At 42.9% G+C, this 26,137-nt stretch overlaps 2 protein-coding genes, 1 long non-coding RNA gene and 1 pseudogene across 20 annotated transcripts in view; 2 read left to right on the top strand and 2 right to left on the bottom strand.

The window, feature by feature from the left end:
• Window positions 1-3,511: 3,511 nt before the first annotated feature.
• mthfs (5,10-methenyltetrahydrofolate synthetase (5-formyltetrahydrofolate cyclo-ligase)) lies at window positions 3,512-5,402 on the bottom strand. Its single transcript, XM_052515495.1, has 2 exons — window positions 5,111-5,402; window positions 3,512-3,787 (listed from the first exon to the last, which is right to left on the bottom strand). The coding sequence occupies exons 1-2, from the start codon at window positions 5,219-5,221 to the stop codon at window positions 3,512-3,514; spliced, it is 387 nt and encodes a 128-aa protein (XP_052371455.1). The 5' UTR covers window positions 5,222-5,402.
• Window positions 5,403-5,546: 144 nt separating this feature from the next.
• On the top strand, window positions 5,547-21,937 carry LOC127928479 (AN1-type zinc finger protein 6-like; annotated as a pseudogene). Its single transcript, XR_008131247.1, has 7 exons — window positions 5,547-5,696; window positions 6,474-6,575; window positions 13,095-13,249; window positions 14,775-14,889; window positions 17,025-17,128; window positions 20,758-20,889; window positions 21,051-21,937. The product of XR_008131247.1 is annotated as an AN1-type zinc finger protein 6-like (transcript).
• On the bottom strand, window positions 7,112-12,268 carry LOC127928480 (uncharacterized). Of its 17 annotated transcripts, none has more exons than XR_008131255.1 (4): window positions 12,171-12,220; window positions 11,507-11,582; window positions 10,347-11,434; window positions 7,112-10,130 (listed from the first exon to the last, which is right to left on the bottom strand). It is a non-coding gene; the product is annotated as an uncharacterized LOC127928480 (long non-coding RNA). The 17 variants fall into 17 exon arrangements; XR_008131261.1 differs by having other exon boundaries at window positions 10,347-11,214; XR_008131257.1 differs by having other exon boundaries at window positions 10,347-11,396; window positions 11,545-11,582.
• A 452-nt stretch (window positions 21,938-22,389) lies between the features above and the next one.
• LOC118372198 (fumarylacetoacetase) overlaps window positions 22,390-26,137 on the top strand; it is a 33,320-nt gene continuing 29,572 nt past the window's right edge. The window contains 6 exon segments of the mRNA XM_052515491.1: window positions 22,390-22,590; window positions 22,832-22,942; window positions 24,106-24,145; window positions 24,148-24,226; window positions 24,749-24,798; window positions 25,297-25,387. Of these exon segments, the coding sequence (XP_052371451.1) occupies window positions 22,426-22,590; window positions 22,832-22,942; window positions 24,106-24,145; window positions 24,148-24,226; window positions 24,749-24,798; window positions 25,297-25,387 (536 nt within the window). The 5' untranslated portion in view covers window positions 22,390-22,425.

Genomic DNA, 26,137 nt, shown 5'->3' with positions numbered 1-26,137 from the left:
AAAGTTGGTGGCACGGCAAGACAGACCTTTTTTTCCCCTCCATCTCTTCTCATGTATTTAAATTAGCTTTCCATTATGGTCTATCTGTAGTTTCCTTGACAACAGCCATGATAGGTTCATGAGAGGTATTCAAGGCTGCTGGACTGAGTCAGAGTATAGAGAAATTAATCAAACCAGCTGTTCACTGTCAGAGGGAGCTCTAAACTGAAGACGTGATTGGTTGGTATACAGAGACTATAGAAAGGCTCCACCCCCTTGAACTTTTTTTCACATTTTCAAGTGGGATTGAAATAGATTTAACTGTTGTTTTTTTAAGTCTATATATATATATATATATATATATTTACGAATGAATAAAAAATAAACAACTAAAATAGTCATTGCAAAAGTATTCACCCTCTTTGTTTAGGCAAAACCTAAATGAGTTCTTTGGCTTAACAAATCAAATAAGGACTCCCTCTGTGTGAAATAACAAGGGTTGACATGATTTTTTAATGACTATACTTTCCTCTGTCCCCCATACATACAACATATGGTGGTTGCATCATGGTATGGGTATGCTTGACATCGGCAAAGACTGGGGAGTTTTTCAGGATGAATAGAAACGGGATGGAGCTATGCGCAGGTAAAATCCTAGAGGAAAATCTGCTTCAGTCTGTTTTACACCAGACACTGGGAGAGGAATTCACCTTTCAACAAGACAATAACCTACAACACAAAGCCAAATCTACTGGAGTTACTTACCAAGAACACAGTGAATGTTTCTGTGGCCAAGTTACAATTTTGACTGAAATCTGCTTGAAAATATATGGCAAGATGTGAAAATTGCAGTCCTAGCCATGATCCCCAACACCTTGACAGATCTTGAAGAATTTTCTAAAGAATAATGGGCTAATATTGCACAATACAGGTGTGCAAAGCTCTTAGAGACTTACCCAAGAAGACTGACCGCTGAAATCGCTGCCAAATGTGTTTCTGACATGTATTGACACAGAGGGGTGAATACTTATCTAATCAAGGTATATTAGGGTTTTATTTTTATTTAAATTTTTTATTGAATTTTTTCTTCCACTTTGACATGAGTATTTTGTGAAGATCGTTGACAAAATATAAAAATGAAATGAATTTTTATCCCATTTTGGAACGCAACAAAATGTGAAGAAAGTTAAAGGGAGTGTATACTTTCTATAGTCACCAACACCAAGAGTGAACCTGGTTACAAGTGAACCGGGTTACAAGTGAACCGGGTTACAAGTGAACCGGGTTACAAGTGAACCGGGTTACAAGTGAACCGGGTTACAAGTGAACCGGGTTACAAGTGAACCTGGTTACAAGTGAACCTGGTTACAAGTGAACCTGGTTACAAGTGAACCTGGTTACAAGTGAACCTGGTTACAAGTGAACCTGGTTACAAGTGAACCTGGTTACAAGTGAACCTGGTTACAAGTGAACCTGGTTACAAGTGAACCTGGTTACAAGTGAACCTGGTTACAAGTGAACCTGGTTACAAGTGAACCTGGTTACAAGTGAACCTGGTTACAAGTGAACCTGGTTACAAGTGAACCTGGTTACAAGTGAACCTGGTTACAAGTGAATCTGGTTACAAGTGAATCTGGTTACTTGAGCTGCTGAGTGGAGTGAGAGCGATAATTAGAATTGACACAGGTTATAGCCAGACAGGAGTGAATTCATACATATGTAACCGGTGTGAAATGGCTAGCTAGTTATAGTGGGGTGCGCGCTAATAGCGCGAGGGACGGAAGCAATACTGTTACATAGACACAATGAGGGAGCGGGGTTATGACCAGTTTGGCTCCAGAAGTAATGATGACATTATTTGCACAGCTAAAATAGACTCAGAGAATGCACAACAAACACATTTCCTCCCCAGGCGTCGGTATTTCATATCCTATCTAATGATTAAAGCTGTGACGGTATGGATTAAAATAGCTGAGGTTGACAGAGGAAAAAATAGGTATTCACCATCCAAGAGATTACAATGCTAATAACTGTCATCAATATGACCTTTCTTATTATACAGCAGCAACAGAGTTGATTACAATAGAATTATGCAACTTCACCAATGATTCACAGTGCTTATTTGGTGCTCAGGGTAGATGTTACCAGATCTAGGATCAGTTTATCCTCCCCCTACCCAATGATTAACCTTTAGGGGGTAAATGACCTTGGATCAGTGTTGGGGCAATTCCATCCATCCCCTTGCATAATATTTTGATTAAGTGTCACATGACAGGTGTGTGTCCAGACGTAAGATTGTCATTGCAGGAGACAACCATTTTGATCAGTCTTGATGATGGTGCTATACTACCATCTTGTGGAGGAAACCAAAACAGGAACTTTGATCTGACACTGGTATGGTGTCTCTCGTTGGAGACTGTGCACGCATCCCAAATGGCACCCTTTCCCCTAAATAGTGCACTACTTCTGAACAGGGCCCATAGGGGAACAAAGATTAACTGTGTATAAGGGAAGAAAGACGAACATTGCAAGGCCGTGCCAGGATTTAGGTCATTCCAACAAATAGGTCATAAGTGTGTTATGATACACGCAGATGGTAATATACAACAGGCAAACTAAAGTACAATATGTCAACACACACTGTGAGGATCGTATCACCATAGGACACCCTGTGTGTGTGTGTGTGTGTGTGTGTGTGTGTGTGTGTGTGTGTGTGTGTGTGTGTGTGTGTGTGTGTGTGTGTGTGTGTGTGTGTGTGTGTGTGTGTGTGTGTGTGTGTGTGTGTGTGTGTGTGTGTGTGTGTGTGTGTGTGTGTGTGTGTGTGTGTGTGTGTGTTCAACCTTATCAGGTCCATAATGTCCTGACAAGTCACCTGAATGTCCTGACAAGGTAAGAAAACAGTCAGGACTTTTTTCATGTCCTGAATTCGTTAACATTTTATTTTACGCTTAAGAGTTAGGTTTAGTTTAGGCATTTGGGTTTGAGTTAGGTTAGGCATTTGGGTTTGAGTTAGGATAAAGGTTATGGGTTAGGGAAAATAGGATTTTGATTGAGAATACATTTTTACTCCCCAAAAAGTAAAAAATGAATCACGAAAACTAAGCGCTGTGCGTGTGTGTGTGGCCCTATGTGCGTACTGAAAGAAGGTGCCATCACGCTTACCTGACTCGGTAGGATATAAAGGATATTTGGTTGTTGGGTAAAACCAATAAAGAGATCACAGAAAAATAGAATAGTTTCCCACACAAAGTGGACGGACTCCAATATCTTCTTCTTTGTGATTTTTTCTTTTTTTTCTTTCTTGCAGCAGCAGGGCAAAAAGCTTGTGTGTGTGTGTGTGTGTGTGTGTGTGTGTGTGTGTGTGTGTGTGTGTGTGTGTGTGTGTGTGTGTGTGTGTGTGTGTGTGTGTGTGTGTGTGTGTGTGTGTGTGTGTGTGTGTGTGTGTGTGTGTGTGTGTGTGTGTGTGTGTGTGTGTGTGTGTGTGTGTGTGTGTGTGTGTGTGTGTGTGTGTGTGTGTGTGTGTAGACTAACACTAACCTGTCTCCAAGGCCTCCTCTCTGGTGTTGTCGTCGGCGGCAGGCTGTCTGATGTTCCAGGAAGTCAGAGGCAGTGACATCATATCCTCCATGCTGGTGAGCTTCACCATGTCCATGTGGTTACTGGTGCCCTGGGTCAAGTACTTGGGCATAAAGCAGGTCTTACCGTGCTTAAACAAGTCCTGAATGATCTCCTCTGTTCTCACCTCGTCGTGCATGCTGAGGAACACAGCGATGCGCTCACACCTGGCATACTTGGGGTGTTTGAAGAGCTGGTTGAGAGGAGAGTATAAACAGGTTAGTGTAGGCACAGGTTTTCTACTTCCCTGTTATTTACGGAGCAAATTACATCAAATAATGCATGTAAATTAACCATTCAAAATGTGCCGTTAGGTTTTCTGAAAGTAATGAGGTATGAGGTGTTAGACTGGTAATTATATGATTACAGCATTAAGGTACTGCCAGTTTAACACTCTAGGAGGTCACCAACTGGAGACATCTGACAAACAAATTGTTTGAGTTATTTGATTATTTTAAAAGCAATATCGTCGATCTGTTAGTAAAAGACAAGTTACATATAATTGAAAGCATTCATGGCTAGGTGTCTTCTGTCTTCTTGACAATACTAAACACAAAAGTAGCCATAGAGAACAATAGTAACGGCATGTTTTTGGAGGCACCAACTCCACTCTGGTTCACACTAAATCAGGCTTTGGCTCCACAGGCTGTCTAGCCACGCACGGGTTACCAGGTGCTGATGGAGGGGGGGCTCCAGGGGTCCTCGGGAGTGGGCTGGGGGTCCATGGCCGGGTAAGACCCCCTAAGGGGGCCAACACCACCCACCTGGGATCCACCATGAGGGGGCGCCACTGGTCGTTAATTTTGGGATAAACTCCCGAAAATGAAGTATGCGGTAAACACAGGCTTAGGAGATCTTAAATGTTTGTTCTATGAGATCATCTCCATCAACTAACATTATTTTGTGATTTTCAAAAAATTATCTGAAAAAGCACATAAAAGGCTTCCTAATTCATAAAGGTCATAAAGGTCATAAGAGCGTGAAATGATTAAATTTTAAAATGTAGATATTATTTTATAGCAAAACATACCAGATATCATAATGCAACATTCAAATGAACTGGGAACTCGGAAATCTCAGACTTCTGAGTGAAAAAAAACGAACTCTGACTGGATTTTTTTTTAAAGGTCAACTGGGAATTCCAAGTCCAAAACTCTGGCATCTTTCTAGAGCACCGAATTTCCGAAATGAAGATCACTGACGTCGTGATTTGATCTCTTTTTTTCCAAGTTCCCATTTGTCTTGAAAGCACCATAAACCTGTGTTAATCTCAGATCTAATTTTCGACATTTATCACAGAACCCCATTTTTTTCCGCATTCAATTTCCCATTGGAATGGCTGAACGAAACAGATTTCCGGTTTTTAGGACTACAAACTGGTGAGCTCTATTGGCCACGCGACGATGACGACAGGACACATGCATACACAAAATGAGTTTGTAGCGTTGTAAAAAAAAAATACACTAGCACCATTGTAAATGTGATACCCAGTTTGTTGTTACATGATTGAAGTTACCTTTTGCGAAATGACTCGAGACTGGCGAAGTTTCTCTTGATCGTCCAACGCAGCTACTCGTTTCTTTATTTCTCTCCTCATAGCTTGTTTGGCTGCACGCAAGGCGGCCATGCTGGCTAATGTAAAACTCGTGTCCAAAGATAAAAAATGTTGCAATGTGTGTGAGTTCAGGGAAGGCAGCAAGTTAGGCTGGCCTTGAAATGAGCAAATTCTACATTTGGATTGGACTCAGCTAGCCACGCCAATCAATCATTAAACAGACTGCAATAACATAATTATCATCTATCTATCTATATGGCTATCACACTACCCCACGGGCATTATTTGACAGCCCTGTGACGTGTGAAGGATTGCCTGTGACGTCACCGCCAGTTTAACAGTCGGAGTTGAAGTGTAAAAAGTACCAAATAGACCGTGTCTGGTCGGGGGTCGGGGAGAGAAAAGACAGACCCAACAACACCGCGTAGAGTTAGCGAGCCTACAATCGTGGTCGTTCGTTTCTCTTACCTAGCTCGTCTTTTCCGAAGTCCGAGAAAGATATCGTGGGCTAGCTACTTACGAGTAGAAACGTAACGTTAAACATAAGGTAAGGCAACGTCAGTTCAAACAAGCTAGCTACTGATAGGTCTGTGTAGCTAGCTGGCTCGCCAGTAGATATCGCACTAACTTTTAACGATGCTTTGGATCTTTATTTAGCTACAGCATCTAAAGTTCTGGTACAGCTAAGTTATCTAACTAACGTTAGTGTGACTATCTATATACACACGATATACTATCCTGCCAGTGCTACTACGTTAGCTAGCTAGCTAGTTAGTTAACGTTGTTAGCTACTGTAACTGTATCATACAGTGTATGACCTCGGTCCTTGAAAACTAGGTTAGTGTCCACTTATCCAAGGACGGCTAGCCTGCACAAAACTTGAACACTTGATGTTAGCTAGATAGTTTTTGTTTTTAATGTTACATTCCCTGTTTTAAAGTTGGATTTGAACTATAATAGGTCAGTAGAGACGAGATGCATAGGCAGTTAACTACATCATAATCATGTTGATGTCAACAACTTCTTAGACGTACAGTAGATAACGTTTGCTTAACGTTACACTGATAAATGGCAGCAAATTAAGAGGTCGCTAACGTTACATTTACGTTATGGCTGGTTACAATACTTGGTCAGTGACAATTTGTTATTATACTTGTTTTCTGTCACTGTTTTATTCGGGGTGTAAACCCTCACATACCCTGTCCAACCAGCTGTGTTTTTAAAAGGCTGAAAATGATTGACGTTTAATTTGTGCGAGACGATAATATATATGGGCGTGGTTTACTAAACAAACAGCCAATGACAATGGATTATGTGTCGTCAGTTGAGTACGTTACGTTGTGGGATCATTCTGCGTATGATGTCGGATGTAATCTGCTGGTGTAGAGACGAAGAAAGAGAGGAGTAGGAGAGCGGGGGGAAATTGGTACGTTTCTTGAGGTTGGTCCAATACAAAGTTCCATGATTGTGATGGACACCCATTTCACGTTTATTCTCAACCAACGTTATTTGTCTCTGCCTAAGTTGCCTGTTACAATGATGCACTTATCCGAACAATACTGGGCACTGTTGAGACAGTCAGTAGAACGATAATACAGGCTAGGCTGGGGATTTCTAACAACATTTTTCACACACTTCCGTGTGATTTTAATCGCAATTTACTGCGCTCACTGCAAGCTACTGTAAATGCTACTGACTAGGTTCATTGTTGCAAGTTTTCATTGTTTGATTTATATGTTTGGATAAGGTTGTCTAGTTGATGGCAGCATTTATTTCCCCAGTTTGTTTTTGTAGCTAATGTGCTTGGGACTAGCACAATCAAATAGCTTGTATGTTATCGTACAATGCCCTTCGCTTTGTTGCATCTCAGAGCTTATATTGGACTATTTTGAGTCCCAATGGAGAACCCATACTTCCTCTGTTGCTGCTAGGTCCATCTACTACCAGAGGCCCAGTGTTGCTGTAAGACAGCTGTTCAGTTAAAATGATAGCTTACTTGCTAAATAAACAGAGCCAATGGCAAATCATAATGTAGGCTAACACCTGTGATGTCATGTGGATGTAGGCTAGCCTATGGCAATGGGTTCCTGTGACTTGGATAGTGTTGGCCTATTCAAACAACACTAGTAGACTATTACCCCAGCCTATAAGAACAGTTATTTAGTTATATTGGTTCCCCCAAACCACATTACGCCACATTAGAAAAATGGAATCAGATGACAAGTCCCTGGCCGATACCCTCAGATGACATCCTTGCTAGTAGAGGAGAGAGTTCTTTCCACAGCCAAGGTGAATATATCAGCCTATCTGTGTGAGAGTCAGCATGTAGCCTATAGTCATGAGTGACTGTGTGTCAGTCTTTGTTGAACTGGTTCACTGTGGTTGCACAACTAGGCCAATGACATAACACTGTCCTTAGCCTCTGCTGTGATGTGTGCAACAAGGCTTCAGCTGGAGTTCATACGTTTTGTTTTCCAGATTTCAGGTAAACTGAAATGTGTAGGTCTACACATGTTTTGGCATTTAGATGGGCCTTATGTCTCTTGCCTGTTAGCTAAGATGTATGATTAGGGAAGATGTTCAGGCTAGTCTACATATTGGATTCCTCACCATGTTCGTTAAAGATACGTTACTGTACTGCGTAACGATGGCATGCCAGACATAGTTTCAGCTCCAGGTAGTTCTAATGGGTGTTATGTTCTCTGAATGATTCACCTCTCACCAGGTGTGGGTCCTAAATGGCACCCTATTTACTATATAGTGCACTACTTTTGACCAGGGCCCGCAGGGCTATGTAGGGAATACTATGATGCCATTGTTTTGGACTGGAGCATCTCATTGGCCTGCTGTAAAGACAGTCCACATCGTTTATATGTTCAACCTGAGAAAGTAGCCTGCTGTGTGTGAAGTCACCACTTATCGCTTCCACGTAGCCTACTCAAGCTTGATCTGATTTCGGTCTATATGCATTGATGATGTGTGTGTTTCTCTCTCACGTGCGTGTGTGGGAATATTGTGTGTTTGTGTGGGATTGTTACTATTGTAGATTTGAAATGGCAGATTGCATAACATAATCTATACTAGAGGAGGCCATCATGAAATCTCACTAATTCATCTGGAGATTGGCATCAGGGGGGCAGGGGTAGAGAATTGGGGCAATGATTGGTGTAAGGAAGGGGAGCGAGGAGGGACTTTAATTACAGTAATATTGAGAAGGATGGAATGGTGCTGATCTTCGGAACCTGAGATCTGAGCCTGTATTTATCAAGTGTCTCAAAGTAGGAGTGTTGATCTAGGATCAGTTTAGCCTTTCAGATCATAATGAATCAAATTATTATGGACAGGTAGGATCTGATCCTAGATCAGACACTTCATAAATATGGGCTCTGGATAAGTTGTATTAGTCGTATGTACAGGATACACATGGTATACACTGTCCAACGAAATGCTTACTTAGGACCTATGCATGTCTCTTCCACCAGTAGGCTATTTCAGATCAAAGGAGAGAAATCACACAGGCACGGCACAAATTCTGAACATGGCACCAGACCTGAGCAAAAGGAGAGCCTATAGGCGGTCTATGGTTTCAGGCTGTAGCAATGGAAAGAGCGTGAATCTCAGCTCACTGTTAGCATGATCTTCATTGAGTTAACCTGCTGTTGTATGGCTTGCTTTCTTTTCACCATGATAATCTTGGTATTTCAGACCCTCTGTGAGTGGTTGCTATCCACCCTGATTAAAGACAGTCCCTGAGATTACCACTGGATTATTCTCTCTCTCAAATCACTCGGTTTATGTAAAAGATAGAATTAGGATGATGTCCTCTCCGTATTACCTTAAGAGCCCAGTACGATGCTGACGACACTTTGGCGTCACACGTCCATGCGCTCTTAAACTTGTTATGCGTTCTGTATATTTTCCTATGCATTCTCAGGGTAGTGAAGCAGCCCTCCCTATCCTCTCTCCCATGGAGGAAATGGCAGTGTACTAAACCATACACCAGATGTCCAGCCCAGCAGATGCACCATTACATCACTACTACCCAGATCAGTGTTACCATATCCAGGCTTAGTTTAGACTACGTCCCAAATGGCACCCTATTCCCTATATTTGGGCTCCCGAGTGGTGCAGCGGTCCAAGGCACTGCATCTCGGTGCTGGAGGCGTCACTACCGACACTCTGATTTGATTCCAGGCTGTATCACAACCGGCTGTGATTGGGAGTCCCATAGGGCGACACACAATTGGTCCAGCGCTGTCCCGGTTTGGTCAGTGTAGGCTGTCATTGTAAATAAGAATTTGTTTTTAACTGACTTGCCTAGTTAAATAACGGTTAAATGCATAAACATTTAGTGCACTACTTTTGAGCAGGGCCTAATATAATGTCATTTGGGATGCATCCTTATGCAGCTTATGCCACATTATCAGAGTTTTCATTTCTGTGGCTTCTTTGATGTTTTGACATAGTAGCCTAAGTGTTACAAAGAGTGTAGGCTATCAACTTGGCTATGGAGCAGTAGCCTGTATCGAATTAGGCCTAATGCTGTTCCCCGCACAGAAAATGAGGCCGCATAGAATGTGTTAGGCTCAATTATATAGCCTACTGCAGGGATCATCAACTAGATCCAGCAGCAGGCAGATGGTCAGGGGGCCAGAACCAAATTACTGTAAACATGCAAATTGACTGCAAGAAGCCCAAACAGATCTCATTTGACTAAAATAGTCATTTCAAACCTTGCTTACATTTGCCTATGATTACATATCTCTTTATTATGTGTGGAAATTCTTTGGAAAAGATCTAAAGTTAATTTAGCTGATTTTGCTGGTGTTTTTAGTCTTATGTCCCTTTTTCTTGCTCAGAAAACTTGTGGGGGGGAATAAATTGAACTGCGGGCTGCCAGTTGGGGAACCCTGACTTAGTGTATAACAAAAAAGGTGAGCTGTAAATCAAGTTGTTAGCCTACGCCAAGGCTGGATTTGACCTGTAGTTAGTCTCTCTGCTCAGCTGGATTTGACCTGTAGTTAGTCTCTCTGCTCTCTAGGCTGTATTTGACCTGTAGTTAGTCTCTCTGCTCTAGGCTGTATTTGACCTGTAGTTAGTCTCTCTGCTCTAGGCTGTATTTGACCTGTAGTTAGTCTCTCTGCTCTAGGCTGTATTTGACCTGTAGTTAGTCTCTCTGCTCTAGGCTGGATTTGACCTGTAGTTAGTCTCTCTGCTCTCTAGGCTGTATTTGACCTGTAGTTAGTCTCTCTGCTCTCTAGGCTGTATTTGACCTGTAGTTAGTCTCTCTGCTCTCTAGGCTGTATTTGACCTGTAGTTAGTCTCTCTGCTCTCTAGGCTGTATTTGACCTGTAGTTAGTCTCTCTGCTCTCTAGGCTGTATTTGACCTGTAGTTAGTCTCTCTGCTCTCTAGGCTGTATTTGACCTGTAGTTAGTCTCTCTGCTCTCTAGGCTGTATTTGACCTGTAGTTAGTCTCTCTGCTCTCTAGGCTGTATTTGACCTGTAGTTAGTCTCTCTGCTCTCTAGGCTGTATTTGACCTGTAGTTAGTCTCTCTGCTCTCTAGGCTGTATTTGACCTGTAGTTAGTCTCTCTGCTCTAGGCTGTATTTGACCTGTAGTTAGTCTCTCTGCTCTAGGCTGTATTTGACCTGTAGTTAGTCTCTCTGCTCTCTAGGCTGTATTTGACCTGTAGTTAGTCTCTCTGCTCTCTAGGCTGTATTTGACCTGTAGTTAGTCTCTCTGCTCTAGGCTGTATTTGACCTGTAGTTAGTCTCTCTGCTCTCTAGGCTGTATTTGACCTGTAGTTAGTCTCTCTGCTCTCTAGGCTGTATTTGACCTGTAGTTAGTCTCTCTGCTCTCTAGGCTGTATTTGACCTGTAGTTAGTCTCTCTGCTCTCTAGGCTGTATTTGACCTGTAGTTAGTCTCTCTGCTCTCTAGGCTGTATTTGACCTGTAGTTAGTCTCTCTGCTCTCTAGGCTGTATTTGACCTGTAGTTAGTCTCTCTGCTCTCTAGGCTGTATTTGACCTGTAGTTAGTCTCTCTGCTCTCTAGGCTGGATTTGACCTGTAGTTAGTCTCTGCTCTAGGCTGTATTTGACCTGTAGTTAGTCTCTCTGCTCTAGGCTGTATTTGACCTGTAGTTAGTCTCTCTGCTCTCTAGGCTGTATTTGACCTGTAGTTAGTCTCTCTGCTCTAGGCTGTATTTGACCTGTAGTTAGTCTCTCTGCTCTCTAGGCTGTATTTGACCTGTAGTTAGTCTCTCTGCTCTCTAGGCTGTATTTGACCTGTAGTTAGTCTCTCTGCTCTAGGCTGTATTTGACCTGTAGTTAGTCTCTCTGCTCTAGGCTGTATTTGACCTGTAGTTAGTCTCTCTGCTCTCTAGGCTGTATTTGACCTGTAGTTAGTCTCTCTGCTCTCTAGGCTGGATTTGACCTGTAGTTAGTCTCTGCTCTAGGCTGTATTTGACCTGTAGTTAGTCTCTCTGCTCTAGGCTGTATTTGACCTGTAGTTAGTCTCTCTGCTCTCTTGACCTGTAGTTAGTCTCTCTGCTCTCTAGGCTGTCTCTCTTTTTGATTTGACTGTAGTTAGTCTCTCTGCTCTCTAGGCTGTATTTGACCTGTAGTTAGTCTCTCTGCTCTCTAGGCTGTATTTGACCTGTAGTTAGTACTCTCAGTCTCTAGGCTGGATTTGACCTGTGTTACTCAAAGACACTAGGCTGGTTTGACCTGTAGTTATCTCTCTGCTCTCTAGGCTGTATTTGACCTGTAGTTAGTCTCTCTGCTCTCTAGGCTGTTTGACCTGTAGTTAGTACCAGTGATTATATGTTTTGAGTGTTTAGTCTTGTGCTCTCATAGGCTGTATTTGACCTGTGTTAGTCTCTCTGCTTCTAGAACTGTGTTTGACCTGTAGTTAGTCTCTCTGCTCTCTAGGCTGTATTTGACCTGTAGTTAGTCTCTCTGCTCAATGCTCAGGCTGGCTATTTGACCTGTAGTTAGTCTTCCTCTCTAGGCTGGATTTGACCTGTAGTTAGTCTCTCTGCTCTCTAGGCTGGATTTGACCTGTAGTTAGTCTCTCTGTTCTCTAGTCTCTGTCTCTAGGTCACCCATATCCATTTGTACTGGTGACATAAAAGCCTCATTCCTGCCCCTGGTTACCCTCTTCTCTCAAGTCTGTGTCAGCCTGTCACTTGTTATACAGGAGAGTGAGTGTGAGGCTTGGGTTTCTTGTCCTAAGATTTTTAATACAGCACATTTTAACTCTGCGCTTTATGGGTCATATGTTGTTTTGACTTCCTTAACAAGGAGCAGGCTGGCCCAGAGAAACAGAACCAAGGAGCTGTTACACCACTGGCAGCAGTCGGTCGGTCAGAGAGCAACCAAAGACACAGATTATTGGCTATGTTATCTTCCACTTTCAGCAAAAAACCTACAATGGACGAGAGCTAGTCCACCAGTGTTAAATCAGAGATTCCAAGACCAGTGATTATATGTTTTCAGTGTTTAGGTCATTGTGTTGCCATAGAATGCAAAGGCATCGTGATGCAAAAAACAACTTCTAGAACTTTGTGAGTTTGGTCTAGGGAATTGTGACCAACTTGTTTTGGTTTACCACTTTCAATGCTACAGCTTTAGAGATTAGAAGACAATCTTCCTTCCAGTTCTGTGTGTCAGTTGGTAAGAGTATGGCATTAGCAACACCACAGGTGTGTGTGTTCAGTTACCACAAGGATCACGTACTTATTCTAAAAGTCACCTTGGATAAAAGTGTGTGCTAAGTGGTATAGCCTTTTGCAACAGCACACTGGCCATCTCCACTCCCTTTTCAAGAAACTAACCTTTGGCTTTCACCAATACCTAAGCATGTTTTAGACCTAGGCAGCAGCCAATCCTGAAATGGCGTGATGGGTCAATATGGCTTTGATCTCTCCCCTCTTAACCTCCACAGGAGGGACATGGCCCAGGAGACCAACCAGAACCAAGGGCCGCTGCTCTGCACCACTGGCTGCGGTTTCTACAGCAACCCGCAAACAATGGCATGTGTTCCATGTGCTACAAACTTCCTCCAGAGACAAAACAACAATGGACGAGTCAGTCCACCAGGTGAGTAGGAAAGAGATTCCACAGAGCTTTCCAGTATCTTATTGATGATTATTGATGATCATTTAGTTTATCAATCAAAAAGACCTGTTAGACCAAAAATTGACACAGCTATTTTGACTTTGGACTGAGTTTGAACTCAGAAACACAATTGCTGATTTTGGGACCTTACTATTTAACATTTAACATTTAAGTCAGTAGAAACACACACTGATTTAGTTTGAAAGTCTTTGAAAGTCTAATGATAGAACACTAGTAACACCAGACAGTGACTGTAACTTTAGACAATGTCTTGTTTGAGTGAGTGAACACTTGAAACACACAGCTATCCATTATATTGAGCAGATACCCAATTAAAAGAAATGTCTTAAAAATGGAAGGCAAGATCAAGTTGGCCTATTCTAGCCAATGAGAGGGCAGATGCCTGTATGAACAACAGGCACACTGGAATACAACACATTTTTTCTATTTAGGGATGTCATGTATCCTACTTATATCAGTCCACTCGTAACACAAGCATTATAAAATATATATTGGCTATCAAATAAGCCATTGCATTTTAGCTATTTATCAAATGCTGGCTAGTGGTGAAAGAAACACACAGCACACAGCTATTTAGGTGAGGTGCTGGCTAGCGGAGTAGAACACTAGAAAACACACAGCTATTTAGGCGAGATGCTGGCTAGCGGAGTAGAACACTAGAAACACACAGCTATTTAGGTGAGGTGCTGGCTAGCGGAGTAGAACACTAGAAACACACAGCTATTTAGGCGAGGTGCTGGCTAGCGGAGTAGAACACTAGAAACACACAGCTATTTAGGTGAGGTGCTGGCTAGCGGAGTAGAACACTAGAAACACACAGCTATTTAGGCGAGGTGCTGGCTAGCGGAGTAGAACACTAGAAACACACAGCTATTTAGGTGAGGTGCTGGCTAGCGGAGTAGAACACTGGAAACACAGCTATTTAGGCGAGATGCTGGCTAGCGGAGTAGAACACTGGAAACACACAGCTATTTAGGCGAGGTGCTGGCTAGCGGAGTAGAACACTAGAAACACACAGCTATTTAGGTGAGGTGCTGGCTAGCAGACTAGAACACTAGAAACACACAGCTATTTAGGCGAGGTGCTGGCTAGCGGAGTAGAATACTAGAAACACACAGCTATTTAGGTGAGGTGCTGGCTAGCAGACTAGAACACTAGAAACACACAGCTATTTAGGTGAGGTGCTGGCTAGCAGAGTAGAACACTTGAAACATTTAAAGGAGAGCCCACACTCTAGGAGGATCCAATAATTTAATAACCTAATATCCAATGTTTCAACAGACAAGCTGTCTTCATCAGGGTAAGATTCTATCAGATTCTACACTCATTGACCTACATAGAAAACCTCCTTGCTTAGTGAGTGACAAATCAAATCAAAACGGCACCTGCTGGAGAAGACAGATTTTGGGCCCAGTTGTCCCTCTCGCTTTGCCTCTTCCTCTCTGTTTTGGGACTGCTCTGATTGAAACGTGTGTTGTCATTGCAGTGTCGTCCTCGGTGGCGGTTAATAGCCTGGGGGAGTCCCTCCTAGCCCAGTGCTCAGAGAGCAGTACTGTAGACGTGCCGTCAGCCACGACCCACACAGACACCAGGATGAACAGGTACAGTAGGTATAGAGCTACTCTTCTCTGAAACACGCTATAAGCATGATCACACCTCCACCATGTCTACGGTGTAACTGCCAAGCCAGCCATGCAACATACAGTATAGGATACACAGGCCATGTGGAAATCAATGTAATAAAGTAGCCATTGTGAAACGTAGGTTCACTAGATATACATAGTTATTACTGGATGTACACAATGCCAAAAACCCACATGGCAATCCTGCAGACTTGCACACCAGTTTATAGCTGTGGGGCTGCCCACGTCGGAGTATTTCTGCTACGCAACTAAGTAGAATCATTTTGCGTCGCTATTTGTAGTTCTTGCATTGCTTATTACGTATGGTCAAAGCTAGTATGACGGTGGATTCCCAGGCTTTCATTATTATTTTAAACCTGGATCATTTATTTCCTGTTACAAAATTCAGAGATGTGTTATTTTAAATGAGTGGTTTCTCAGCAGAAGTGAAGGTTATTTTTGCACCATGGTCTTCCTGTACCCCATTGAAGTACAGTACAAGGAAGTCAATCATCTATAGTTCTGTCTGAATAGTGTGATGTCATCTCCCTGGACGCTTCTGTCTCTTCTATGAGACAGATTCCACTTGTCATGTCTGTTTCCCCCCAGTGTGTGTGTTAACCAGAAGGTCTCGTGTCTTTATCTAATGAGCTCTGTCTTTGTCAATCTGTACTGTACCTAGCCCTGCTCAAATCTACAGGGACACTGTTTTCTCAAACCCACAGAAAATGATTTGAAGTTTTTTTTTAATCACTGTATAGAATTGAGTTCTGCTCATTTCTCTACGGTCGTTACGGTTTTATCCATTTTTAATACACTTTTTATTGCTTCAACATTGAAAGCTTGTAGCTCTTATCTGTAACCACAGAGACCCTATTATGAAGCCACAGTGTACAGCTGCCACTAGTTCTTTCTGGATAAGAGCGTCTGCTAAATGCCTCATGTGAATGCCAATCATTCTGACTGTCTGACATTGAGGTGGGCATTAGTGGTGAAATGCTTTGTAGTATGATTGCCATAGTTGATGACAATGAGCCGCATGTCGTTGGATTTTTGTCCGTTTTCTTCCTTCAAGTGCATTTTCAGAAACATCCTGAATAGGATTAAATTGAAGTCTTCAAGTGTACCATTTTCATAATTTTTTAAATTTTTTATTTCACCTTTATTTAACCAGGTAGGCTAGTTGAGAACAAGTTCTCATTTGCAACTGCGACCTGGCCAAGATAAAGCATAGCAGTGTGAACAGACAACACAGAGTTACACATGGAGTAAACAATTAACAAGTCAATAACACAGTAGAAAAAAAGGGGAGTCTATATACAATGTGTGCAAAAGGCATGAGGAGGTAGGCGAATAATACAATATTGCAGATTAACACTGGAGTGATAAATGATCAGATGATCATATGCAGGTAGAGAGAGATATTGGTGTGCAAAAGAGCAGAAAAGTAAATAAATAAAAACTGTGGGGATGAGGTAGGTGAAAATGGGTGGGCTATTTACCAATAGATTATGTACAGCTGCAGCGATCGGTTAGCTGCTCAGATAGCTGATGTTTGAAGTTGGTGAGGGAGATAAAAGTCTCCAACTTCAGCGATTTTTGCAATTCGTTCCAGTCACAGGCAGCAGAGTACTGGAACGAAAGGCGGCCGAATGAGGTGTTGGCTTTAGGGATGATCAGTGAGATACACCTGCTGGAGCGCGTGCTACGGATGGGTGTTGCCATCGTGACCAGTGAACTGAGATAAGGCGGAGCTTTACCTAGCATGGCCTTGTAGATGACCTGGAGCCAGTGGGTCTGGCGACGAATATGTAGCGAGGGCCAGCCGACTAGAGCATACAAGTCGCAGTGGTGGGTGGTATAAGGTGCTTTAGTGACAAAACGGATGGCACTGTGATAAACTGCATCCAGTTTGCTGAGTAGAGTGTTGGAAGCGATTTTGTAGATGACATCGCCGAAGTCTAGGATCGGTAGGATAGTCAGTTTTACTAGGGTAAGCTTGGCAGCGTGAGTGAAGGAGGCTTTTTATATAATGCTGTATATAACTATTCTTCTAATCTAGACCACCAACTGGATCATGCTTTAGGCTAATTGAACACTTACACCCCCCTCAGGGTTGTATCTAGCCAGTCACTCTTAACGACAGCACCAGCTACTCATTCAGAAGAGGAGAGGACAGCCACATCTGAAGAAGACCTGAAAACAGAAGAGATACAAGGTGTGTATTACCAGCGTGTTTCACACAAACCTTTTCTCATAGGGACGAGTCAATCCTCATTTGAGATGTGCGCGTGTAACTCACATTTCTGTGCTAGATGTCATTGACATGAATTGACATGTTCTCATTGACATCAATGCATGGTGTACATAAGACTTGAGTTATGCAGGTGACTCTCAAGTTAGGATTCAGACAATAGTGCTGTTGCTTTGCTACCCTCTCATGTTCCTGTGAATAGCCTGAGGTCTCACACCAAATGCAGTTTCACTACCATGGGAACCCTTCACCTCATACCCTCTTGCAGTCAATCTCAGTCCATGGCGTGGTTTTGCACACAGACGCACATTGTTGTCCCATCTCTATTTGCTTAGAGATCGGTAGTAGAGAAAGCCCAAAGTTCAGCCTAGGGATTTCAGGAAGGATTTCAGACACAATCCTCTCCTGCTGGATTACAGTGTCACTGGTTCTCTAGTGTTTCTGTCTACCCTCTTCTAGAACAGTTACACTGGTTCTCTAGTGTTTCTGTCTACCCTCTTCTAGAACAGTTACACTGGCTCTCTAGTGTTTCTGTCTCAATAACCTTAGCTTTCTTGGTAACAGGAAGACTGGGATAAGGATTGATTGAATATGTCCCTAAACACACCAGCCAGCTGGTCTGCGATGCTCTGAGGACGTGGCTGGGGATGCCGTCTGGGCCTGCAGCCTTGCGAGGGTTGACACGTTTAGATGTTTTACTCACCTCGGCTGCAGTGAAGGACAGCCCGCAGGTTTTGGTAGCGGGCCGTGTCAGTGGCACTGTAGTGTCCTCAAAGCGAGCAAAGAAGTTGTTTAGTCTGTCTGGGAGCAAGACATCCTGCTCCGTGATGGGGACCAGGATGTCTTGCTTATAGTCTTAGTCCGTGATTGACTGTAGACCCTGCCACATACCTCTCATACCTCATACCCCTCCGTGTCTGAGCTGTTGAATTGCGACTCTACTTTGTCTCTATACTGACGCTTAGCTTGTTTGATTGCCTTGCGGAGGGAATAGCTACACTGTTTGTATGCTGTCATGTTTCTGGTCACCTTGCCCTGATTTAAAAGCAGTGGTTCGCACTTTCAGTTTTGCGCGAATGCTGCCATCAATCCACGGTTTCTGGTTGGGAATGTTTTAACAGACGCTGTGGGTACAACATCGCCGATGCACTTTCTAATGATCCCGCTCACCGACTCAGCATATACATCAATGTTGTTCGCGCAATGCGAAACATATCCCAGTCCACGTGATCGACGCAATCTTGAAGCGTGGAATCCGATTGGTCGAACCAGCGTTGAACAGACCTGAGCACGGGCGCTTCCTGTTACACTGGCTCTCTAGTGTTTCTGTCTACCCTCTTCTAGAACAGTATTAATTTATGTATTTCACTATGGGATACGCCCCCAGCGTTTGATATATAGCACAGGGCAGTCGGTCGTCAGGATAAGCTTGTCTGGCAATACGGGAGTCAGTATATCCCATAGTGAAATACTGAAACTAATACTTAAGAGAACTGTAGATTATAACTGTAACCCCGGTTCTCTGATAGTATGAGTGAAGTATTTCACTAGAACACCCACCTTGCATGAGTGGGGAAGAGGTGTGGCTTATTCTTGAATGACTCAGATGTTATGTTGGGCTCTTTTATAGGGTAGGAGGGACACCCTTTCCCGACTCGCACGTCTCGACGTCCAGCCAATCATGGCTGGTGTAGTGTAGTAAGGCTTCTGACAAATACACTGAGGGCGTATCCCATAGTGAAATACCTCACTCATACTATCAGAGAACCGGGGTTACAGTCATAACCTATAGTTCTTGTGTTTCTGTCTTCTAGAACAGTTACAGTACAGTTACATACCCAATTCAACATTTATTAAAGAGGAACTGTGTTAGAAGGGTAGAAAATACCCCAAAGTGTTAAGCTTTTAGTCTTGAATTACAAACCAGTCGCTAAAGTTTGTCTATGTCTGTGTGTCTCTGTGTGCCTACATACGTGTATGCATGTCTCTGTGTGTGTGTCTGTGTGCAGAGCGAGCACCATGTAGAGCAGCTGTAGAAAGTGAACAGCAGGAGCCCAGCACAGCAGGTAGCTCAGGGACTTGCCCTGATAGACAGGACAGTCAGCCAGTGAGAAGTCAGGATAGCCAGGACAGGAAGTCAGTCAGAAGGCCTGCCCCAGAGGACTGCTCTCGCAAGAGGAAGCTAGAGGAGCCACATGGAGAGAAGGGTGAGTGAGGACAATTGCGACAAATGGCACCCTATTCCCAATGTGTAGTGCACTATTTCTGACCATGGCCTATGGGGATCTGGTCTAAAGTAGTGCACGACTGTGTATATAGGGAATAGGGTGCCTTTTGGGACGCACACAGACAGAACAGTCAATGGTTGTTTTAGAGAGTGGATTGAGTGAGTTCTAGAGAGCAGTGGGAGTCTGAGAACAGCTGCTAGCTGCTTCCCCTGTACCAAGGGTGGCCAAAACCTGGGTCATATTCATAAGTGCACACCGTAGCTAAATGTTTTGCAATGAAAAATGAAAACAAGCGTTTCTTATTGGACAAGTTCAGGACTCCCTGTTTCGGTACATTTCCTTCCGTTTGGTTTCTACTTAATCCCAATGGCCACCTTTCCTTATCTCCTTTCCCCCACGACCACTGATCTTCAATGTCACCATGGGTGAAAGGGTATTGTAGAAACCCCATCCACTACTATTCAAAGGTAATGAAGAACGGATGCTCTTTGAGAGGACTGGGACACAGTCCCAATCTTCAGGCCCCTTCTAAAAATCATCCCTTCATATCCATATGGTCAAGACTGTACAATATGGGTTTTGTATAAACTTAAAAAGGACACGTGTATATAAAAATGTTTACTTTGTTAATAGGAGGAAAAAATATCAAGAAACGAACAATAAAAGAACTGGTTAGTACTTTAACACTTCATTCTTACAGTTGAATGCTTACTGTGTGCTACGTTTACCCAAAGGCAAGTACTGGCACCATGCAATAACCCAGTCACTTGTGTTGTGTTGTGACTTCTCTTCTCCATGACAGGGAAAGGGTGCTGGCTTTGTGCCAGACAAGATAAGCTTTTCTACCCATTATGTTCAGAAGTGAATCTAAGCAAAGAAAAGCAAATGTGTTGTAAAAATGTCTGCATCGTTTTTCGGCTGTTTTTTTATTTCCTACTGAAAATATGTCAAGTGGCAACAAGCATAGTAGGCTTCCGCTTTGATCACACTGACAGCGTCCTTGTGAAAAATAGTACGCAACATCTGGATATGCATGTTCCGAATGTTCAACATTCACCTTCTGCTACCATTTCTGTCATGTCGTCTACGCAGACAGTTTGACACATCGATAAATCCACCGTATGCACCACACCGAACGCTCTGCAATGCTGCAAGGCAAACGCAGCGTTTTCATTGGAAAAGAATGTACTTCTGGTGTACCAAAATGCAATGACTCTGTCTGTGTGATGGAAGCGTTGGTCTGTAGCACAGTGAAATGTAGTGCCATCTCCTGAAAAGCATGGGTATTGGGAATTCCTTTAAAGCTGCAGCAGGATTGCTGAGAAGGCGAGACTGTAAAGTTGTTGTTCTGTGTGATCCATCCAGTGTCTGTATCGGTATCCGAGGACACGGACCAGGCCTCGGTAGACGGACAGGACAAACCCTCTGACTCAGACCAACCCAAAGCCGCCAAGAAGAATCGCTGCTTCTCCTGCCGCAAGAAAGTCGGCCTCACGGGTAAGGTTCTGACACATTCTCCTGTTGGCTTAGTGCAGTGACTTAATAGTTCCCATTTTCTAGCTCTGTCTCTGCATGTACTTTATATCCTGGAGATACATTTGGCGGTCAGCCATTTTCTTTTTTCTTTTACCTTCAAACTCTTCCGTCTGTGTTCCCAGGCTTCGACTGCCGATGCGGCAACGTGTTCTGCAGCATGCACCGGTACTCAGACGTTCACAACTGCACTTTCAACTACAAGGCCGACGCAGCGGAGAAGATCAGGAAAGCCAACCCTGTCTGCGTCGGGAGAAGATACAGAAGATCTGAACACAGGTTTGCTGAGAATCGATGTCCACCCGGAAGCCTGCGCTTTTAGATGACCCATCAACCACCTCTTCCTTTCTCCGTTTCCTCTTTTGATTTGAAGTTGTTTATGTGAGCAACGCTCCATCCCATCGGACACTTTAAAATCATGCATGTCAGCTGCAAAAACTGTCTTTGTAAATGTATTTTTACTTAACCTGTTTCCTTTTGTAGTTGTAATTATTTTATCCCTTAAATGTTGTGGTTTATGAAAAATCTGAAGATTTAAACCGTTACAATATTTAGATTGATTAATTGGGCTTTAATTACTTTGTTGGCTACTACTGGAAAGGCTGTGTTTTTCTGGTGTTAATTTTTTTAACAAAAAACAAGCATGTTAAAAAGCATCAAGGATCTTTCCATTCCTCCTTTTGGACTGTATGTAGCCTGACAAAGACGACGGAACAGATTGTGTTTTACATTATCAGCGAGAGAGCAGAAACCAGGATTGCGCCGTTGCTCCCAGACCTTTTTGTATAATTGAGTCATTTTAAAGACTGTGTGTGATCTGCTGTGTAAAAGTGTATGTTTATCATATGATTATGAATAGCCTGTATGCATGTTTCCGCTTGTGCGTTTGAGGATTATAAAGTTCATTTATGGGTGCACAGGATTATGACCTGAATCTATTGTTCTGTATTTATGTTAGTTTATTCACTTTCTTAACTTTGATCTGAATAAAGCTCTAACACATTTTAGAACATTTGAAACGTTATGCATTTGGTACAATTTTCTCAGAAAACAAATTAAGGTCCAAAAAGTGGTTTGGGATGTTAATGAGTACTGACATATAATGCCTTTACACAGGCAGCCCAATTCTCATCGTTTTTATTACTCATTTGCATTTTGACCAGTCAGATCATCTCTGAAAAATATGCCTGAAAAGATTTTGTGATTGATCAAAATACCAATTTGTGGGAGGAAAAAAATCAGGATTGTGCTGCCTGTAAACGCAGTTTAACAGTCTACTTCATTGATATCACAAAATAACGTCACTCGTAACTTAACTTTTTTAATAGGGTAATATTTATCACACCCCAATCAATAAAGGGTAATCAGTTCTAGACCGCATCATTTTTGCTGAGTCATTTTCAAACCGTTTTGGGTTAATCACAGTTCTTGAAAAAGGGTGGATATAAGAGAGCGTTTCCTATTGGTCGTTGGTTGATTCTGTGGGAGGCGGGCTGTCCGATGGCTGCGGTCAACATCTGGAAGAAGTTACTCACCCTGTTGCTTACCTTGGAAAGTATACCGGAGTACAACTGCAATTTCAAAATGTCTTTTGTAAAAATTGACGACAAGTCCGACTTCTCCTATCACAATTTACCATATGGCGTGTTCTCGACACCGGAAAATGTGAGTATGACGATAAATGTGTTGTACTTTTAGTTGAATCGGTTTTCCTACACCGTCTCCTGTGCCATAAAACTAGGGCATGTAAATTGATTTTCTTGGGATAAAATGTTACAAACCACTGTGGAAACGTGAGGTTCTCTTGGATGAAACATTGTAGTTTACAAAGTAGCTTCTCCAATATCGTTCCATTTTGGTATTTCATTCCTGTTTACTGTTTTCATAAATGTCTCGTGTCACTTAGCCCAGGCACCGGATTGGGGTTGCGATTGGAGATCAGATTTTGGATTTGAGCGTTATAAAATCACTCTTCAGAGGCCCTGTGCTCTCCAATCACCAGGATGTGTTTGACCAGGTAAGGCCATCAAAATGTATAATGCTCCTCAATGTCTCGTATTGATGGTTGATATTTCTTATCGACACTGATGTCAATATACATTATGCATTCACCTGGAAATGTAACATTGCACGTTTACTATGCATCACCACTAGTTTACTTACAGCTACATGGGCCTACCTTATGTAGCTAGGAGGGTAGGTCTATTCAATGGCCACGATGCACTGCTTTTCTTCCTTGAGAAAATCCATACCCGAGTCATCAATTAGGATGTATGCTTCATATATTGTGGACTATACAGTACATTAAATCTACAAGCGAGTAGTGTGAATTGGTTTGGAGTGTCCTCTTGCCCTCTGAATGGGTCCCTAATACTACTATTTTTACATTTTAAATTGTACCTTTAACTAGTTAAGAACAAATTCTTATTTTCAATGACGGCCTAGGAACAGTGGGTTAACTGCCTGTTCAGGGGCAGAACGACAGATTTGTATCGTGTCAGCTCAGGGGTTTGAACTTGCAACCTTCCGGTTACTAGTCCAACGCTCTAACCACTAGGCTACGCTGCCGCCCCTATTGTCTGGAGGCCTTGTGTGCTGCTGCCTCCCAACTGTCTCCCCCCTTCAGCTGGATGCTGCTCTGACATAACAGGATCCGTTAAAGCACAATGGTGAATTCCTACTGGGAATTGTCTTTCGCCTGTCCAGTTCTGTCACATTAGTGCTGATGGGGGAATGAGACAAGGAGAGAAAGCCTCATCATGCTGTTGAAATCACATGAGGTATCAACAGGAAATGAAAGAAGAATATTTTCTGTCATGATTTCACTCCTTGAATTCAATCTTAAATGCACAGGTTCCCCCGAGGATATTTTCCCTCCTGGAACCCGGTTCCCCCCATTTCCACCCCTGGGGGCGTCAATGAAGAGACCTGCTTGCATGAGTGAGAGCCGCCCCCACACCAACGTCAAAACAAATTGGACTTGCATTCAACTTGCAAACATGCCTGTTTTCTCTTGAAGTTTCTTCCTTTTCGGTTGTTTTTCCTTGCCACTGTGCTGTTACTTGCTCCTCGGGGTCCAGGCTGGGTTACTTGTTATGAGGACTATGTACAGTATAAAATCAAATAATACTTTAGATATTTATGCGTTTCCTCCATCATATGTTCCAACCTCTCGACTAGCCGACCCTGAATGCGTTCATGGGTCTGGGGTACGAGGCATGGAGGAGGCCAGGAGGAGTCTTCAGCAGCTGCTGTCTGCCAACGAGACCACGCTCAGAGACGACGTCAGCCTCAGGAGCAGGTCAGCCTCCAGCACTTCTGTAGCACTTTTTACAATTACGGTATTTATTGGATTTTGCCATATGTAAGAAGCACTTCTATAGCACTTCTATATTCTATAACACTTCTATATTCTATAACACTTCTATACTTTATAGCACTTCTATATTCTAACACTTCTATACTTTATAGCACTTCTATACTTTATAGCACTGCTATATTCAATAACACTTTATATTCAATAACACGTATATCATTTATAGCACTTCTATATTAATAACACTTCTATATTCAATAACACTTTATATTCAATAACACGTATATCATTTATAGCACTTCTATATTCAAGAACACTTCTATAGTACTTCTATAACACTTCAACAGTTCATGTCAACATATTGAATTATTATATTAATTGTTTAGGGTATGGTTTTTGGCTGCAATCAGAATCATATTATGTTCTTGTATTCCCTTATCCTTTAATTTTCTATCGTGGTTTGTAGCATGTTTACTTTTCTGTAATGTGTGTGTGTTTATGTCTCAGAGCGTTCTTCCATAAGAGTTCAGCCATCATGCATCTGCCTGCTGAGATAGGTGAGTTGTTAAACAGTAGGACAAGAGGCAAGGAGAGGAAGCCACTTTAGACTATTGACATGCACCCAATATTTCACTCCTCCTGTCTCTTCACTAAGCTTGATGTGTCCTACAATTGTCCCTAAGCATAGATCTAGGATCAGATTTATGGCTCTGCCATTGCTAACTTTAACTCTCAGTGGTATTAAACAAAATATGACCCTGTATCAAATGAGAGGATCAGCCAATGTGTTTGAGAAGGAAGCAAGGAGATAGGACGTGAGGAGTCAAGACAATGCAATTGAGGTGTTTGTATAATGCTTGAACAAGAGGGGGCGCTGTTAACCAATAGAACTTTACTAGTGATTGTGAGATTTGTTTGCTATCTAAATGTTGATATAAAAGGTTCTGAAGGCTGATCATTGGTTCACTGTACATATTTAACAGTGTCACTTAATTGCCCTCTTTCTCTCTCTCCATCACACACACAAACATGCATCTATATATAACCACACACAGGTGACTACACTGACTTCTACTCATCCAGGGACCATGCCACCAATGTTGGCATTATGTTCCGAGGGAAGGAGAATGCCCTGATGCCCAACTGGTATGATATGACAACCAACACTTCATCTGTGTCCCAAATGGCATCCTATTCCCTTTATAGTCTGCAGTCCAACACTGCACCATCCTTCCAGTCAGTCAGTCAGTGAGTCTGCAGTCCAACACTGCACCATCCTTCCAGTCAGTGGGTCTGCAGTCCAACACTGCACCATCCTTCCAGTCAGTGGGTCTGCAGTCCAACACTGCACCATCCTTCCAGTCAGTCAGTCTGGGTCTGCAGGTCTGCAGTCCAACACTGCACCATCCTTCCAGTCAGTCAGTCAGTGGGTCTGCAGTCCAACACTGCACCATCCTTCCAGTCAGTCAGTCAGTGAGTCTGCAGTCCAACACTGCACCATCCTTCCAGTCAGTCAGTCAGTCAGTCAGTGAGTCTGCAGTCCAACACTGCACCATCCTTCCAGTCAGTGAGTCTGCAGTCCAACACTGCACCATCCTTCCAGTCAGTGAGTCTGCAGTCCAACACTGCACCATCCTTCCAGTCAGTCTGCAGTCCAACACTGCACCATCCTTCCAGTCAGTGGGTCTGCAGTCCAACACTGCACCATCCTTCCTGTCAGTCAGTCAGTGGGTCTGCAGTCCAACACTGCACCATCCTTCCAGTCAGTCAGTCAGTGAGTCTGCAGTCCAACACTGCACCATCCTTCCAGTCAGTCAGTCAGTCAGTCAGTGAGTCTGCAGTCCAACACTGCACCATCCTTCCAGTCAGTGAGTCTGCAGTCCAACACTGCACCAT

This window comes from Oncorhynchus keta, unplaced genomic scaffold, assembly GCF_023373465.1.
Source record: "Oncorhynchus keta strain PuntledgeMale-10-30-2019 unplaced genomic scaffold, Oket_V2 Un_scaffold_2762_pilon_pilon, whole genome shotgun sequence".
In the NCBI taxonomy this organism is placed as follows: Eukaryota; Metazoa; Chordata; class Actinopteri; order Salmoniformes; family Salmonidae; genus Oncorhynchus; species Oncorhynchus keta.
This window is presented reverse-complemented; position numbering and strand designations above follow the sequence as displayed.